This window comes from Haliaeetus albicilla, chromosome 3, assembly GCF_947461875.1.
Source record: "Haliaeetus albicilla chromosome 3, bHalAlb1.1, whole genome shotgun sequence".
Classification (NCBI taxonomy): domain Eukaryota; kingdom Metazoa; phylum Chordata; class Aves; order Accipitriformes; family Accipitridae; genus Haliaeetus; species Haliaeetus albicilla.
The window spans coordinates 36,329,037-36,349,097 of NC_091485.1; the positions used below are offsets into that span (position 1 = coordinate 36,329,037).

General features: G+C 37.9%; 1 protein-coding gene across 4 annotated transcripts in view; it reads right to left on the bottom strand.

Annotated features, from left to right (window-relative positions):
• The window catches only part of TOX (thymocyte selection associated high mobility group box), a 227,305-nt gene that overhangs the window by 77,651 nt on the left and 129,593 nt on the right, over positions 1–20,061 (bottom strand). For all 4 annotated transcript variants that reach the window (XM_069779389.1, XM_069779392.1, XM_069779388.1 and 1 more), the window contains exon 3: positions 13,571–13,813. In XM_069779389.1, the coding sequence (XP_069635490.1) occupies positions 13,571–13,813 (243 nt within the window). The remainder of the gene's footprint in view (positions 1–13,570; positions 13,814–20,061) is intronic.

Sequence of the window (20,061 nt, forward strand, 5' to 3'; positions counted from 1 at the left end):
ATTAGTGGAGTCTGCATGCACCTGAAGAATGGCTCAAAAATCGTGTCTCCTAATGATTCTCCTTGTTCTTTTCTGCTGCTTAGAGGATGGTGATCCCAGTGAGTAGCTACAGCCTGGAAAAGTCTTAGAAGGCAGAATACTGAACCACTTCTGACTGTTCATATTCTTCCACTTAGGTTATCAAAACTACGGGAACAAATAGTGGACTTCCACATCAGAATAACAGGTGTGGAATCATAGCAGTCATGCTTCAAAGTCTTCCTGAAAAATATTTTCTTACATTTCTTGGATTCACTTGATCACATCTACAGTAAGACAGGGGCAAATCCAAGGCTTTGTGTTATCTTAAATTGAAATAATGTCTTAGGTGCAGCAACCTGATGAATGCTACTTATATCTTTTAAAAGACCTATTACTTTCTCTTGAAACATTTAATTGTGGATCAGATACGATGCTTACGGTTGAACAAATCTACAAGTCCTAAAGTTAAGAAAATTTATGCTTAGGTAATTCCACATTTCCTCTGGTGCAAACCTGCTTTGGCCAATGTCTTGCAGTTTTAACAAGGGTCAAAAATAATATAATAAAAGAATGCAAAATTAATACTTGAAGCTTCACTATGAAGTGTAGAAAGAAGATACTTAATATCATTTATCAAAGTAGAAAGAGAACAGCAAACTGAGACCTAACCACTGGAAGGTCACAGCCAATAACATTTCTGCAAATAGAAATGGGTTGCAGAAGCATCAAATGCAAATTACTGTTTGCTGGAGAATTTTAATAGAGTTCTACGTCACATTATAAAATGTTTAATTGTAACCCCATTTTAATAACACCATCTGATTAAATGAAAAGACGCCTTGCTGATCGCAATTACAATCTGTCAAACTGCGTATTTATTTACAGTTTCGTTTCCTAAAACCATAAGATAAAAAAAGGAAACTCTATTCAGCTTGTCAGCAAACTATAATTATTGTATATCCTTCTGTCAGTTTCTGCATAAAACTTTTGGTTCTAAAATGGATCTAATTATAACTACATCAACATTTTTATAAATGCTCGCTTTCCCTTCTTTCCCCCTCCCTCCCTCCCTCCTTCATCAGTGAATTCTTTGTTGCAAACTCAGGAGGAAAAACTTCTTCTAAGTAAGTAACATTTGTTTCTCTATTTTATCTTTTCTATCCTAAGTTATTGTTAGAATAAAGAAGACTCTATTCATGTAAATATTATTTATGGCAGTGCACCTTCCTAGCACTGTACTCAGGCAAAGCCACGGGATTAGGACTCTATTGGGTTTTTTCTGCTTTGGCATTAATGTCTTGAATATCAGCTGAGAAACTCTTTCCAAGTATATCGTGTAGCTCATCTTCTACAAAGTCTATTTATTGTAATTTATAACCTTTCACAAGAAACAATTTGCCAGACAAACAAGAAATGAGTCCAAATGTCTGAACACTAGTGTATGTATCAACCAGTTATAGAAATTACATCTCAAAGAAAGGTCTATTAAATCATCTAGCTCATCTCCCAGCCAGTGCAGGATTTTCCCATACGTACATGTTCCAGTGCTTTAACACTACCTGGCAGACTATTCGGGTGACATTACAGGGTTTTTTTTTCCAGCCTTTGCCTGTTGCTTATTTTTATCACATTTCTTCCAGTAACATTCCTTAAGTACCATAAACAACTGTTCCTTCAGCTTAACTTTCTGCGTAATGGATGATGACAAATAAATATAACATTGAACATATGCATATACACATTTTTAAAAAATAACACACTGTAGCTGAATCTTCAAGAAGAGTCATTTTGCTCAGTGTAGGTTATGGGCTAATGCAATCTGGATCATGATTACATGCTAACAAGATTTGGGAAAAGCTGATTATTCTTCTACTGTTTCTTAAATGGTCAAGTCAGCTGTGAACCAAAACAGTCTGAGTTAATATACATCCTCTTGATTATTTATTTCCTAGATGTTCCACCAACATGTATTACCTATCATTCATTCTTAGATAAATATACATTTTATAAATATAAATATGTACATATATAAGCACACTTCAAAAATAAAAATAAATAAAAGACAACTGAAAAGATTAAATGGTCTGCATTAACCTCCACTGGCTGCTGGGTTTTACGTATACAATGAAGTAGGTGAATTTTTAAGTTGAGGACCTGTACCCAGAGCTTGCCCGAGGAGTCTGTGCAGTTGCCATTAGAAGAATTCTCTAAAAAATAAGTTAGACAAACATATGTCAGAAATGACAAACGTATGCAGTATCCTGCTTTTGGGTAGATGACCTTTTAAAGTCCTCCTTTATGCTAGATTAAGGGAGGGACCTTAGGGTTCCTCCCGGACCAATTTCTGTAATCTGGTAAGTAACACAACATTAAGGCTGCACTGAGTCAGGATCCAAGAGGTCAGGTTACTCATGTAAGTTTTTCCTGTAGTGCAGCTTTGCTATACTGACTTTAATTATATGATAATCAAAATAGTAAAATTTTTTTCAAAACAGCACATTAGATGACATTTCTTCTCTTCAGTCTTGTTACAGCTTGCACTAGTTTTCCAAATGTTACAAAGAAAACCATTTCAGAATTATGACAGCAGAGTATTGCTCAGTATTGACAAACACTTTTGTTGGCACACCCTTAATCTGATATGATCTGAAATCTAAATTTTCTCAATTGATGAACAAATGAAAGCATCTGCTATAGGGCTATCTCTGTTTCTGTTGAAACTCTGGGACGGCCGCTGCTAGAGTTGGACAGGATCAACATTAGGCCAGAATGTTGCTGAAAATCCCACTGAGATTTTCAGCCAGTCGCAGAGCTCCTAAAATGCAGTTCAGAGGCAGAGGCCACAAACAACGAAGTTAGTGCAACAATGCTGGCCACAATTAAAATTACACAGGCCGGGCCCCAGGCAGAGAACTTTCCTTTCGTGTGTTTTCCCCTCCCTGCATTCACGAAAGCTGATTGCAAGTGAGAAGAAACACGTGTGCTGTGCGACCGACCTGTGAGGCCTGGGACTGGGAGTCTGGGGCAGCAGAACATCAAACTCTGGTCAAACAGATACTTCACTTCTCCCTAGAGCTCACTGCATTTCAAGGGCAGGCAAAACAACCCTCGCACCTTTTCCATGGCTCTTAAATAAGGCTACTGTATCACTTCCAGGCTGCATGATAGCTGAAAGGTCTCAGCTATCATTATAGGCAGTCACTGTAATAGCTTTATATTAGATGTGTAACACATGGTAGTTAATTCCTACCCTTATTACATTTGAGGACTTCTGCTAGTTCTAATATTGAAAGTTGTCTCTCACCACGCTGCTCCCCACCTTTGTGTTACTGATAATCAGACGTGCAATCAGCTCCTGGTAATACTTTCGTTATTATGGGTCCCACAGTGTAGACTCATCTTCTTCCTCTCCCTTAAGATCTGTGTCTTTCCCCCTTTTCCACCTTGGGACTCATCTGTATTTGTGTATTGTGAATTACGTTTTATTGAGTTTTTAATAAGGTGAATGTCTTTTTTATTCTACAATATAGTACTAGCCAGATATGAGGAACTGATATTGCAAATACCTATTTGTACTGTTATTAGTATATTATCGTATAGCTAATTAGTGACTACAAAGCACTTCAAGCCACAAGAAAGGCACTGCAGAAGAACAGAGTGCTGCTAGCATTATTTTTCAAATGCTGTGGTTTATTTTCTTCTAGAAAAAATAACTTTTAAAAGTTTTGCCAGTGGTTATTTTACACTGTATACTTTCTGTCAGGCAACTTAAGCTGCACTTAATATCCAGATCAGCACTAAGCCTATTGCACTAAACACTTTTTATGCTACTTCGTGAGAAAGGGGAGTGTAATAAAATTCATTAAACTGAGATCCCACACTTGAGCATTAGTGCATGTGTAGGACACTGAAGCTTAGTTACTGAGTTAATCTCTGAAATTCTTTATGTGTGAATGAAGGTAATCTTAAAGTGTATTAGAAGGAAGTCCCATCTCTGAACAAAAAAGTGTTGCACTCTCATCAAGAGCCTGATCCTGTAAATCCTCCACGTGCAGGGCTTTTTTGCTAAAGGACCAGAACATCTAATTTCAAAATTTTTTTCAGTTTAGACCACTTCTGTAAGGATCAAGCTAAGGCACCTGTAGCCCAATATCACCACTGTCAGGAAGTGGAATTTTGAAGATGGGATATGGAGTAGCCTCATCTTGTCATCCATTAGGTATGCCATGTCTTACTTTAGCAACTAGGCTACTTCCTCTACTAACTCAAATAGCAAAGGTACCTATTATTAAAGTTACTAACTTTAATTATTAATTATTTAGTTTTTAAATCTTTAATTAATATTTTTAAAAATATTTAATTATTAATTATTTAATTCCATTATTCAAGTTACTAGCTGTCAGGCACTGCAACCTCACTCATAACCCAGGGATTCGGTAAAAAATTTCTATGATGCAGCCACGTGCAGTATGTTGATTAAATCTGTTGCACCTATTTCAATAATTTGGCTCTAGTTTCAGTCTCTGTTTAACATACAACGTGGATCCACAATTTGGGGAGAAGGGGATGTTGCAGATGCTGTGTCCTGTCTTTTACATTCCCTTTCCAGCAGAGGGCTTCAGTGATTAACAGTGTGATACATACATACACATATGTGTATCCATGTATATATGTATATGTATGCATGTACCCTGAACACTGCAGTCCGCATCATCTTCAGGTCAGGGTAGGCACACAGAGTGCCACGTCACTACCTGTAACATCTCCTTTGTTTCTTTTCCTTCCCTGCAGGTTGCTTGAAATAGGAATGTTGGGTACACACTGATAATATGTGAGATAAACCGTAATGCCTTTGTTCACCTGACTTCAGATGGAAAGGGTTCATTTTTGTGGGTTCTGCAACTGAAAGATATGCACAACCATGCCTTAGAGGTGTTCCTCACTCCATAATGCTTCTTGCTGCCACTACATACTTTAAGTCCTTTTTGGTAACTGTATTCATCCGTGATATGCACAGAAAATGAATTAAGAACATTCATTTTCATATCTTTATTGTTCATATATAGAGGCAGCAGCATGTACAACATGCCATAAATGCAGTTCAGAGGTGTGTAAGCAAGGCTACAGAGATCCTAAGTTGCATACATGTGGCTGAAGTACAGCATTACACTAGCAGTAAAGGTTAAAGACTTACATGCTGTCCCCAGGGAATCCCAACATGAGAAAGGGCATTTACATAGTGTGTCTGTACAGACTTTGTATAAACGAAGGGGGGGAAAAACAGAGAGAAAGACATCAATCTAAAATGAACCTTTATATTATTGAAAGGACCAGGGGAGGAGTAGACATCCTTACACTTTAAGCATTTCTTAATTGCCTTGAGAAAGAACAAGGGATAAAAATAAGAAATGAGTAATTTTTTACTGATGATTATTTCTCCAAATCACAAAACACTACCAAGTAGATTTTTTTCTTCCCTTCCTGAAAACTCAAAACAATGATACTTAAAGTTTTGTAAAACCATTAAAACAGATAAAAAACCTGTGAGACTATTAATTGGACCTTTTAAATTCCTTCAAGTCAGAAAAATCAAGAAGGCCAAGAATGTGTTTTTTCTCCTGAAGTGAATTTTGCCAAATATCTATGACTACACAGGCGAGACTAGACGAGGATAATTCACACTCCATTCTAGCAGGTGACACCAGCATGAAGCTCTGGGCTGCTGGTGTCCCACCCTTCAGCAGACTCATGTAGCACATCTGAACTTCCAGCATGCAAATGGCAGCTTGAGTTAAGACAGTGCATGCCATAGTGGGACTGGTTTTGTCCATACAAGATATCTTTCTACTCCCTGAACAAGATAGGATGAGATGATGAATGTGGTACAAATCCATGACGGGTGTCTGCACTCTTCTCAACTGCTTTCAAGTTTCAAGGAATGAAAATGCATGCATTTAAATAATGAAACAGGTGGAAGGAGAGGCTACTCCACCTGATGCACAAAACTCTCCCTTTCATCTGCACTGTGGGCTTCTCCTTTGTTTTTGTCTTCACAAAAGCATATTCACAGTTTTCAAGAAAGATATTTCACTTCTACTCCATTTATAGGCCTTAAGATCACTAAGATTTTTTTTTTGCCAAAGACTGAGTCTTCAGAAACATTTCATTATCTTGCTGTTCTTGACAACTACACGCGATGTTAAAAGCAGCAGATTAAAGTCAACAATCTCTGCTGCTGAAACCCCTGAATTTCTGACATTTTCTGAGAGTTATGTTTCCTCTATTTGCATACTCTATTATCTGTTTTGTTTGACACTTGCAGCTATGATGCTGCTTATGCATTAATCACTCCTGTGAGTACTTCACATGTGAGGTGTTGTATAATCTACCACCCGCAACTGAAGGCTTTCTCTCCGCACCACATTCATCATGTCTTAGCCTGTGCTTATCTGGTTAAAGTCTAAGAAACAATAATTAATACCACTACACATATTTTTTTTCTTACTTTTTTATGTGGCAAATAAATTCCTATCAGACAATGGGTAATCGCTGTGAAAAAAGTTCACCAAAGCATTTTCTACTGAAGGCTGTTTTCAAAAATAAAATACATCACCTTGTTATATCTTCTTGAAATTACACTGAAGTTGTTTTCCTAATGAATTTGTGAAATATGTGAGCCACATGGAGTCTCAACAACCACACTCAAATAAGCAGAATGCTGTATTTCCCAACTGACAGTTTATCAACAGCTTCATTGCCAATTTTAAAAATGAGACCTGGAATTATACTAAAAAAAGTTCTGGTCATTTGTGTACAAATATTTTCCTACAATAATGAGCAAATATTTACTTGCTCTATCTTTAAGGTAAGTTCTTAGTACTTACAGACAGGAAGTATAGCTTTACCAGATACATCAAGACCATAAAAAAAGCTAAGTTCATGAAAAACACTAGCCACAAATATTTTCACAGCAATGCTAGTCCTAGCTGACCTCAGGAAGGTGGGGTTCATCGATAGCCTGCACCCACAGAGTGTTTTCTTCCACTCTGTTGATTTTCTCTTGGGAGGGAGAAACTGTAGAGCTGCTACCAGTTGAGGTGCTATCAGCAATGTTCCCCCTGCTATGTATGCATAGACTAATGTTTACTGCCGAGAGCTCCTGAGGGACAATATGACCCACAGGAAGGTTCTGGCACCCCCGCTCTAGTTGGGGGGGTCATCAGACCAGTTCCAGATAGAGCACATCTTTTTGAGAGATGCCCCATCTTGATTTCAATTCTGAGGTACAGAGAACCAACCACCTCCCATAGTACATTATCTAAATGGTAAATTTCTATCACTGTTAAAAATGCATGCTTTGTTCCCATACTGATTTTATACAGCTGCAATTTCTAGACATTGGATGTTTTAATGCTTTTTTTGTAGCACGGTGAAGAGCCTTCTACTAGCAGATATGCAATATGCAGGTATTTATAAAACCTTGATCAATTTACATCTTAATCAGCTCCTCTACACATCCTTTTTGTTGTCTTTCTGATGACAAAAGAGTGGAGTAGACATCAGAAATAAGGAAAGATAAACATGATGTCCCAGAGCCCTTGATGGAATAAATCGTGATAATTCTACTGAAGACAATAAAGTTATGCTGACTGACATCAGCTGAAGATTTGGCTGTGTATCCCTATGGTTAGGCTGTTTGACAAAACATACACTAACTAATGTAACCTTTTGCCATGCAAGGCTTATTTCAGTGAGAAAATCCAGCTCATAAAATATGGGGGGTTTTTTTTGTTGTTTTTTTTTTTTAAAAAAAAAAAGGAAAAGAAAGATATCCTGCAAGAATACAAAGTTGCTTAATAAGAGAAAAAAAAAATACTTTAACACAAGATGTTCCATGACCTTAGCTTTATGATTTGGTGGTTCTGATGGCAATAACTCACTGCAATAAAATTTGGGGTAGCAGCAGGTCTGTGTAGCATAACAGTAAATTTTGATGTAAACTGAAGACCAGAGCCTGGTAATGAGGCACAAATGTGAAGTATTCACCAGAGACTAAAAGTATCTTCTACCACTGGCATGCAATACAAGCTAGAAAAAAGTATCCAAGCATGATTTAAATGTCAACACTTAAGTTAGAAGGGGAAAATCTTTTGTTTTGTTACAAAAGTTATTCATCTTGTTCATCAGAAATAAAAAATTTCTGTTTGACTCAGTAGTTTGCACTAACACTTAAAGGTGCCAAAAAAAAAGCAACCATATAGGTCAGCCTCAAGATGAGTCATGAATACTGAATTTAAACTAATATGTAAGAATCTGGTAAAACAAATTCTCTTAAATAAATCCCAGCCACCACAACAACAATCTCCTGTATTGGATTTATTAGCAACTGTACTGTGAATAAGAAATACTAGCTTCATCCTACCTGAGATGAAAAATGAAAAAAAAAAAGTAGCTGTCTGCTTTCTTCCCTGTTATATAGTGCCACATTTTGTTTAAGATATTACTCTCTCATGGGCTGCATATCTAAAAAATATAATTCATGAAAAAGTATAATGTAATTGTTTGGGCTTTGATGAATTGGGGCATAATGTTAAAAAATTATTCACTGCCTTTATTCTTCTGTCAAAGTGTGCAAAAAAAGAGCGCTTTTTATTGCTTTTTTTTTATATAAGGACATGGGCCTTTGTGACATGCATTTTATTTTAAACTAATGCTTCTATTATTCCACATCTGAATAATTATAGCTGACATCATCTACTCTTCCGTGTCCTAGAAGATCTTTAGCTCTAGTCCACTGTTACATATTTTATGCATTACATGAAATAAAATACCTCAAGATTTTGAAAATATTTATTTTAAAAACAGCAATGAAATTGTCTGTAATCACATTTTCTGCTCTGCTTTGAAAGCAGCATTATTCAATATGCCAGTGGTCTTTTCCATAAGAGCAACATATTAGAAATTCATGCTGCTCTAATATATCTGAATTCATTGATGTACTGCACTCCCTACAGACCTAAAGAAACATTTTTGCTTCAGTTTCATATGTCCTGCACATTACCTACTGATGTGGTGGTTGTCAAAACAGTTGTACAGTAGCCTTTGAATTCAAAGTGTGCCTTGACTATATACTAAAACTGACAATAAACCTAAGTATATACATTATGCTGGCTTTTGTTGCCAGCACAAGTAGAGCATTTGGGAAATAAATCCCCTGATTTTATTGCCTTTTAACATCTTTTCCACTTTAAACTTCAAACCCAGAAATTTGAAGCATTTCAAGAAACTAAAATCTCTTTTATTTCTTTCTTGTAAATTTTCTATAGTATACCATCATGAGCCACATTTCAAAAAGATCAGCACAAGATTATAAATGAAAGCATTCAGAAAATAGGGTTTTTTTCCTCTATGTAAAAACAGCACTGTGATTTTTAACCCTGGTTTCTCGGGGAAAAAAGCAATCAGCTATAGGATATACTAAAGAAGCTGAAATGTCTGTAGTTTTACTGATAAAATGAACACACAGTAAAACTCATTTTATAGAACACATCCAAAAGCATTTTTATAGACAGACACACATTCTCATAGCGATGGTATATACATGCATTTGTCTGCAAATGTTGGAAGGGTATTTCTTGTGGTCCTTGGAATATTTCAGGAAAATTCATGCAAACAGAGAACTGCTGGCAGGTCACGCCCCAACTAGAACTGAACCAAACCTACAGAGGGCTACATTCAACTGTAGTAAATCAGGAAGGGAACCCTATTTCATTACATATAAACAAACATGCCTACAGGACCATCAGTACATCTTCATTAAACAGCTCCCTCTCTCTCTAATTGGATCCACTTAAGAAGCAGGAATAGAAGTCATGTCCATTTTGAAGGAGGACTTTAGAGAGCTCCCGCCCATGGCCGATCATGCTGGGGCTGGACTGTGTTCATACCACTGTGTGTCACATTCTGCACAAATTTTGTAGGCTTCTGAACCCCCAATATCCAGATATAATGACCATCTAAAGAAATCTGCATGTGACAGCATGGTATAAATTAGTGTGCATGTGCATGTGTGTACATCCCTGTATGTCACCTAAGCAGAAAACAGAAAAACACAAACATAGAAGCCAATATATGAACTGACAGCAGAATAATGAGAAAGAGAAATTTTAGTGATTTTTTTTTTAAAGTAGTAGGGTTGCAATAGGAAGTCCAATCAGTCAAAAAAACTTCAAAGAAGGCTAATTCCAAATTTAAGTATCAGACACAGTAAATGGCAATGGGAAATTTTCATCTCCCAGCATTGTAAAATTTTTCAGAAAGAATTCCCACAGTGTAAAGAATCTGTAAGAAGCTGGTCCCTAAATAGAATTCACTTGAGCTGGTAGCGGGCTCTTATTGTGTGTACTTAAGCACTTCCACAGAGGAGAAATCTTAGAGAGCTTGGGGCAAATCCTGCAATCCTCACTCAAAGGGATTTCATCTGCAGCCTGGAGGGAGTGCTGCACAGTATGAAACCAGGACTTCTAATTGGTGGAGTTTTGAAAGGGTCTTAGAAGGAGTACATCCTCAATTTTCAATCTGTCCAAAATCACAGAAATCCTCATCTGAAAACACCTGGTTGGTGAGATGAAAGAAAAATGCTATACTCAGTGTACAAACTATTTTCCTACTTTGTTTCTGAGCTCACTGTGTTTCCTTTCTCTCATTTGGCTAACATTAATTAATGCTTTGTATATAAAAACACCAACTGAAAACCCCTCACTAGTTCTAACACAGACAAAAAGGAAGGCATTATTGCTAAAATACTAACATGGGTTAAAAACTGGGTAACAGGAAGGATGTTGAAAGGAGGAAAAAAAAAAGAGACCAAATTTAATCAGAGGGACATTGCACTGCAGCTGAATTTGTCCCAATATAAGTAAAATTTGCTGAAGATGTGAAATTAATTGGATAGAGAACAGCCGACAGATTCATTTCTAAGAATAATTTTTCTAAAAACACTCATTAGTGCCCTGAAAAATGAAGCGATACATGGTTTCCAAATACACTAAGCGGTAGCTGATATACCAGAAATTATATGGCACCAAGAGTTTAGATAGATTGGAGAAACATATACATTATTTTCTGTGTGAGGCAATATAAAAGTGATTTAGGCAAGTACTTGTTAAACGGATCAGAGTTTGATGAGATAGTAAAAAGGAAACTTAGAGATGAGTAATAGCAAGAGAAAAGAGTCATATTGAAGAAAAAATGCAAAAGGTTCTGGATTATAAAGAAGAGATTCAAATCTAAGTAAAGAATGCTAACTTTACAAAATCCTCTGTCTTTCTTCATCAATGGAAAGCCAAAAGGGCAACGGGGCCATTCCATTCACTGAAGAAGTCACTGAATTAACTGAAGAATTAACTGAAATTATCTCCCTCAAGTTAATTTCTCTCAAGTTATCAAATTCCAATCAGAAGAACAATACAGCCAAAGTGTTTGAACTGTACAAAATCGTGGTGTTAACATCCTACCAGTTGTACTAACATGAGATGTAGCTTAATCCTCTTGACAGACAAGCCAGCTTGAGTTAAAACTATTGCTAGTTAAGAGGCCCTCTTGTGTGCAGGGGTCATGCAAGTTAGGAATAACAGTTGACTTAGCCTATGACGCTTCAAGGATCATGCTTTATTTATTGAATGAATCCTTAAAAATGACTGTAAAAATTTAGCACATATTTCCTTGACGTCTGATTTTCATTTTTTCTGATCTTCACTAAGTCCTAATAGCAAAATTGCCTAGTTATATTATTCAGCTTTTTTGTATTTGCCCTTGATGCAATAATTCACTATGATGATCTACAAACTCTCAGGGTCCTTTGTTCAGAGCTTGTTGCAAGAGGTTAATGTGGAACATCAGGGCTTAAAAGAATGCATAGTTTTGAGCCATAACCATGGCTCAAAAGAGGTCAGTTCAGTGAAATACTGCTTGTCTTGACTGGAGTGCCAAGGGTTTCTCTTACTTTTTCAAGTCCTTTCATTGCTCTGATTCTCAGAACCCTGCACAAGATTTAGCTCACGCTCTTCAGTGCACACCATCAGCTTTGTAGAAATGCAAGCAAAATCCAAAACATTTCAACAAAGTGTATTTATATTTCTCTATGAAAATCTGCCTCTCCTCCCCTCCTCCCATTGAACATAACCCTGGGGTCAGATTCTGACCTCAAACACAAAGCATGCAACATCTTAGTAAATCAATAACAACTAAGCAGCACATAAGAAGCCAAGACTAGCCCCCCTGCAGTACAGCTTGTTGGACATCCTCAGAGGGAATGCAGAGCTCCTTGAAATCAAGGCAGCTTTATTTTAATTAAGTTGCAATGAAGCCCTGTGACAAGGCAGATTTTTGTTGTAAACTGTCTTTTTTCTGGCCACAATGGCCCCTGGCTCGGGGCTGTTAGTCTGAGGGGCTGATGGGGAGCTCAGCCTAGATCCCTCAGCCCCCAAACCTCCATATGCTGCTTCAGCTCCCAGGCTCCCAGGACTGATTTATGGGTTTTGGGTAATGTGATGGGGACCTAGCAAACTGGAAGCCTAGACAGACTCAGTCCCTAAGCATAGAGCCTCCCAGCTGGGACACAGGGCCCTGAGCCTCTGATCCTTCAATGAGAAGCCTCAACCCTTGGAACTCTAGGAACGGCAGACCCCGAACTTCGGCTGTCCAGACCTGCAGTTCCTTGGCAGCCCACATAGCAGAGTGCCTGAAGTGCAGTAAGCCCCACACAATGCCAGGCCCCACCATCTTCCATGGGATTTTTAACTCTTTGGCTTAGAATTGTACATCGACGTGAAATAATCTTGTCTGGAGCTGCTATGCCAGGAATACACTAATTATTTGTAGAGCCCACTTGAAAACGTAACATGCAAAGTAGCTCTGCAGTTGTTGCAAGCAATTTAACATTCAAAGAAGTGATTTATAATATAAGGCTTCCCAAGATTACGACCATAATGACTATCTGACAGACTTTATAAGCAAATCGTCCAGTCATTTCAATTGGATTCTGGCTGGCTAAGGACTGGGAACTGTAAAAAGGCTATAAGATTTGGCCTAGAATCAGAAATAACATTTGCTGTTTTCCAAACGTGCGGTAAACAAGAAAGGAGATATTAAATTTTTGTACGTCTCTCAGCACATGCAAATGAGAACGGCAAGAGCCTCGTCAGACAAACAGAACAACGGCCATCTGGATCCAAACACTGAACCAATGGAAGTCAAACCCTTGAGCCTCCTTTTGTCATTATTTACATCCACGTAAAGCAGGAGTAATTCTACTCAAGGTGGCAGGTAACATCCAGGCTTTGAGGAACTCAGCTGTAAAACTCCCACCGCCTCTGGTGGGAGGAGAATTTGACATAGGGAGTGTGATTGTAAAACCCAGAGTCAGGGCAGCTCGCTCCATGATGTGAGTGGTGCAGGAGCTGGCCTCTCGGAGGATTTCAAACAGCTCTGCATTTCCACGATTTTGCAACTTAAAGCAGAACAGAAGGGAAAGACTAAAAATGCTTACCACAGAGAGGGAATTGGAAAGCAGTGTCCCATCTTGGCCAAGCATGTTGGAAACTGTAATTTCAGGTAGATCCATGTTTTGTGGGTGGAATGGAAGGAGGCCATTGTGGTTCATGGGATGACACAGAGAGTGGTATCCAGACTCTATCTCATTCAAGTGCACCAGGGAGTGGTCAGGCAGTGACGGAGGAGTTATAGGAGGTATGTTAAAATCTTCACTTTCAAGACTTGGGCCAGGAAAAGACTGGGGGAAAAAAAAACCAACAACAAACGGGAAGTGCTATGAAAATCGTATGAATACTGGTCAAGAATAATAATGAAAGTCACACAAAACAAATAAAAAGAGCCCAACTCACATACTTCTAAGCAGGAGCTTCAATTTAACAAAGAGAATATTTTAAACACCCATATATTATAACAGTGGCATTTCACCATTATGTATGGAAGAAAAATTGCCTCTAAGGCATAAGAATCTCTGATACTTTCACAGCTTCCATTAGAAAGAGATTTTTTTTTTTTTTAAGAAACTGAATTCAAACAGATTTCAAGGGTCCTATTAAAATTTTCCAAGAGCGTTCATCTAGCTGAATACCTTTTTCATGGGAATTGTGGAAAAGGGAATGCAATTTATAAAATTAACATTGGCTTAAAATGTTTCATAAGACCCCCTGCTACTCAGATCAAGAATTATATAGCGAAGAAGAAAGGTACCGCTTTCAGGCTTACAGGAGAACCATGCATTTGTTCTGCTACGAAGAAAAACAAATAAATACAGAAATAGTACATACCTTGTATGAATATACTTTGTGTTTATAAAAATACATTTACGGTGTCTCAAAAACACTGATTTTTCCTTTCTTAATCTATAAACTCAACGATACATACATTTGTCAGTCATCTAAAAGAGTTACTCCACAAAGTAACTGTTTAGTCTTTTGTTGTCCGCTGCCATTAAGTCATCCAACTCAATCTGATCCAAGGAAAAGCCACGGGCAAAGTCAGAGTAATGCACCAAGGTGGATGATTGCTATTATTTATCTACACTCTTTGTACAGCAGGTAGGCTCATTTCAGGGATAGGGGTGGGTATGCTTGTATTTCTTAAAGGAAAAAGGTGAGCAGAGTTAGATACATGATCCAAACCAAGAGTTAAAGGGACCAGTTGCAGTGGTTCCACCCAAAAGCCTGCTCTGCTTTTCCAAGAACAGCCACAGTTCTCCTTTGCCAAGTAATCAGTCTTTGCACATCCCATGCCCATAGTCATGAGGTTTACAGCACAGAGACTACTTCCACCCTTCCTGCCCCTCTGGAGCAATGCAGCCCTGCTCTGAGTGCTGCTTTTGTTAATTCTGGAAGTGCAAGGGTTATACATTCTGCTACATTGATACATTCTGCTCCTGCAAAGTATCTTCAGGAAAGATGAAAATGAGAGCACAATGTCAAAGACCAGCTATTAGAAGAAAATGTTTTCCCCAATACGAGTTTGCAAATGGAGGACAGTATGGTGTATGAATTCATGCAGAAGCACAAGGGAAGAATCAATGCCCAATTACGAACAAAGGGGTTTTTCATTAGTCATCATAGTAATACTGTCCTCCCAATGCCCAAGGTTACTCTCCTCTGTATGAGCATGGATATAAAAACTTAAATCAGACCAACAACAATGTTACATGTTTTCAATGAGCTGCTGAACACAGAACAAGGTACTCTACTGCACATTGCCATGGTTTTGGTTGCTTTGCTTGTTTCCCAACAAAGTTTACACCTCTGTAACCAAATACCTTAGTATGAAATAGAACAGGAAGGCTAGACTGCAAAGGCCAAAGTAAAATCCCAAAGAATGAAAATAACAGAACAGGGAGAGGAAAAGGTTTGGCAGTGATATCGCCATCCTTATGTGCGAGGACTTTGATTCTGCCTGTGCCTTCCAGCTGTGTTTCTCACCTCTGGCACAGGAGTTTGCTCTCCCCTTGCCCCTGCCCTCTCCTTAATGGGAAGTTGGTGTGAGTCTACTGCCATTTGTAAATTGTATTTGTCCTGCTTTTAGAAGCCACGATGCAGCCATCAGTGGAGACACCTCCAAGGGAGGAAAAACAGTAAAAATAGACCCTCACTAAATGGGTAGGAGACACACATGGCAAAAAGAACACATCACATTTACTCAACCACAACGTATAAACTGCAAAACCAAATAAAAGTCTTAGGGACACTGTATACACTAACTATTTGTAATAGTAATATAATTACTATTATATTAAATCAATGATGAAAAGAAAGGTGTCTAAAGTGAGCTTAAGGTCTAATACCACAACAACAAAGCAGTGAGGAACAGAAATGAAGGGGCAAGACCCATAACGCTCTGCTGGACCAGTACTATCCCGCACAGGTACACTTGGATTTGGTTATTGTAATCCTGGTGACCTTAGATCCATGTAACCTACAGCCACCAGGAGGGATTAATGAACTGTCAAAAGAGGACATTTTCTGTTCAACACTGTCTTTTCTACTGTCCCAAAAGATTGATGGCCTCAAAAGCTTTCTCTCCCATGATTTTGCAGGTACAAAGAAGTGTGAACTCAACATTTGTTTTCTCTCTCTCTCTCACTATCCTACAGTGAAAATACCTTGTGCTGCATCTTTGTTGAACCAAGATATCTCAACACCTTCTAGAGGAGGAAGAGACATCTGCCCTCCTACTTTTCTTAAGCAAGACTAGGACAAGAGTCTACAGTATTCTCTCACCACTTTAACAAGAAGAAGGGACTTCAACTTACATTCACTACTAAAAGCAAATTTTCCTAAACCAAATATTGACAGGCTGGGTGTGCCTACACCATTAATATTGGAGGCATTCAGCAAATCTGCTTATTTGTACACCCTTTTTGCATGCAATATGTGGATAGCTCAGGTTTTACTTTAGTTAGACTTTGATTTCCTGTGTTTCAAATAGGTCTTTAATTAGTAACACTTCAAAAATGGTAAAAGCAATTGAACTGCCATTAGGACATTAGCTTCACTTATTAAAAAGGAAGTAAAACACTAGTGGCATAAAACTCTACAACCCAAGTTGTGTCATGTGTAACTGTATAATAAAGTTATATATATTATATGGGCTAAGCACTTTAAATAGACAGTTGCTTTCTGATTAATAAAAAAAAATAATCACACCATGGTTTTTGCTTGCAAACCAGTCAGAATGTATTTGATCCCACATCACTGTCCACTACACTTTAAGCTTCTTAAAGTAGTAGGAGTAGTGTAGCAAAGGCAATAATAACACACCAAAACAACATAATTCAAGCAATAGTACTTCTATAATGTTTTGGGTTTTTTTTTTCTGAAGACAAAAATTATTTTACTACTTCAATAAAGCTAGGCAGAATCCAATGCATATGCTAATGGCATGGACAGATATTTAAAAGAATCGCCAGAGCACCCTATTCACCTAACTTTGTCAGCCGATTTGGTATTTCCATACTTAGTATGTGTGTATGTAACAACTTCCTCAGGGAAGTTACTTCAACAGTAACATGACAGTACTCCAGTTTGCCTTGTCCAGGAGAATGGTTCAGATGCTTGTAATGACTTGGCACACTGGCACATCAGAAACCAAAAGTCCTATATACAGTTGCAGCAAACCCAACACATCCCAGAAACAAGGCTGTTGCAACTATGTGTGGAGGGAAGGAGTAAGGAACAGGATATATGCTTGTCCTGCCAATAGCAGCTACAAGCTTCAAACACCCACTCCTACTTTCCTGCCACCTCTCCCCTTGTCTTTGGGAAAGTCTTCTTGAGGAACCATCTGCAGTGTCCTTGATTCAGCTAATCCAGCGCTGGCAATGGGCTTTCCTGGAATGTCGTATGGTTACCTTCTTCCCCAAAGAGACATTTAAGGCAACTCCAGCACAAGGCCATGCCCAAGGTTTTCCCTGCAGGAAGATCTTCCATTCCCAGGCCAGTCATCATCCTGTCCCAACCCTCAGGCTTTTTTCTTCTTCCAACCCAAGCCATTTATCTGGAATTTCTAATGAAAGCAGTTATCTACCATCAAAAGCATTAGGGAAGGCTGCACTCCCTGTATCTAATTACAATTCATAAGTACAGCTCATACGTATTAATAATAAATGGTGGCCTATAGCTTCAGCTCTGTTGTTAGGTTTTTCTTGGGGGTGGGGAGAAAGGTTAGGGTCTTTCCCTCCCCTCCAAGGGTTTTTTCCTTCACAGTTGCCTTTACTATCAGCAGGACTTTCTTTATTCAGAAAGACATGGAATAGCTCCTTTTCATTCTACTGGTCACAGAAATACTAGCAAGCTCGCCTTTTCACTTTTGAATCAAAAAAGAGTAGCAGTAAATGCTTTATTTACTTTACCACAGAGCTGCTAGGAACTTTGCCAGTAGTTTTGCTTTCATCTCATGACTGTGGGAGTGGATGAGGTGTTTATCAGCTCTTCAGTTTAGTGGAACTTCCTGGACCTTTATTACATTCCAGAGTGAAAGGCCTCTGCAAAGTAACACCATTAAACCCACTGCACAGCACTAAACAGACACATGGTTTAATTTTACTGTATTATAAAGAGGATTTTCATTACACCTGTATTTACTATAAACAGATTTCAGTATATTTCAGATGGGAGCTACACAGTGGGAACCTCAGAACTGAGCATCCTTAAATTTGGGCTATTTACAGACATGAAACTATGAAAAAGCTTTTTGAATCAAGGATGCCTTCCCAAATCTGAAGGACAATACTTGTGACATTTCTGCCTCAAATGATGGAAACTTCATAAAGCAGATGATCTCTGAGATGCCCACTCTGAGATCAAGAGACCTCATTATCTATGCCACTTTAGCCTATAATTTTATGAGAAAAGCTTGCCAGAATAAAATGATAGGAACACTTAACTCTGATTCACTGTCCAATCCATGTCTGGAACAATGACCTCATTGGATCCCTTCAATGATCTTTTATGCCACTTAGCCTGGCCAAATCCAGCAACAAGCTATGGAAGGGGGCAAAACTGGGGGTGTGGGGGGGTGAGATGTATATCAAAGGTCCGTTCTTTAATTCAGCAACACGTTAACTCAAATTACGGTTAAGCATTCTGCTGCGCTAATAACACACAAAAAAATTTGTAGTATTTATTTTTGAGGAACCCAGATACTCATTGTTATCAGAAAAATAAGGGAAATGCTTGCACAACCTGCTGCATAAGAACTGAGGAAAAGGGAGTAAGGAGAAAGAAGGATATAAAAATAAAGCCCCTTTGCTTAAGAACTCTACAGTGATGACTGCATATTGGCCAGCAAAACTTACTTATGTTTCAAAATAATTTTAATAGAACTTTAAAAAGTAATCAGAGAAGGGAAACCAAAGAAGATACCTCAAACAGACTGACCACAAGAGGCAGCAAGCATTCAAACATCCAATGTAAATCCCTCTGGAAAGAGCAGAACCATTACTATATGACAGCACAGAAGACAACATACATTAAGTAAGTCTAATTCATGTGCTCAGTGATTGCTTCAGTCACCATGCATATACTCAGCAGAATCTGGTATTAGCAACAGTTCCTTAAAAATTGGGAATTTGCCTATAGAGATTTAATTTAAATGAAATGAATGGTACTGCCAACTATGTAGAGCGTGTCTTAATTTTTCATTTGCACCAAGGCTTCTGCATCTGAACTGTGGAAAGATGCCAGTTTTTAAAAGATAGATGCTTCAGGCTGTCTCCTCTTCTATTATTGAACACATTGTTACATAACTGAAATACTTACGAATCGAGAGTAATGTAAAAACAATGAGCTCATTAGAAGAGGAAAAACAGCAATGTTCCTTATGCACATTTGAAAGTTAGGATAATATATTTGACATAAGATATTTCTGGGAGTTTTAACAGGATCACCCTTATCTCTAATTTCTAAACAGAGGACCTTCAGAAGCAAGTATTTTTCAGCTTCTTTTGTCTCTGCATGAACAAGGCTTGATAGCTTGAGACTATAATGCATTACTGTGGAAACCTTCGGTCTGTTACATAAATCATCTTAACACTCAGCAAGAATTGTCCAACAGTGCCATTGATATGTTCAAGTCAATGATCCTGCAAACAATTTTTTTGTGTTTCTTCATATGGTAGACAACAGCAATAAATCATATTCATTTAAAAACACACAATATACTAATTTATCAAGCAACAGCTATCAAAAATATGTTACAGGGGAAGGTATAACTTTTTTCTATTGTGTTAATCAATTTCTCTAATTTACATTAGGTAAAGGGCAAAGCCTCAAGCAAAACATTAATTTTCCAGTACCAGATGAATTCCATTTTCAAGAAGGAGAATAGGCTGACAATGATATTATTGATTTAAAACAATTACAATTTCAAAGTTAACAGAATTATGTAAAAGAGTAGTCTTTTTTTTTTAAGATTCCACTCTTGAGAGTCTTTTTGTTAATTACATTAATTTTATACATATACTATAGCGGT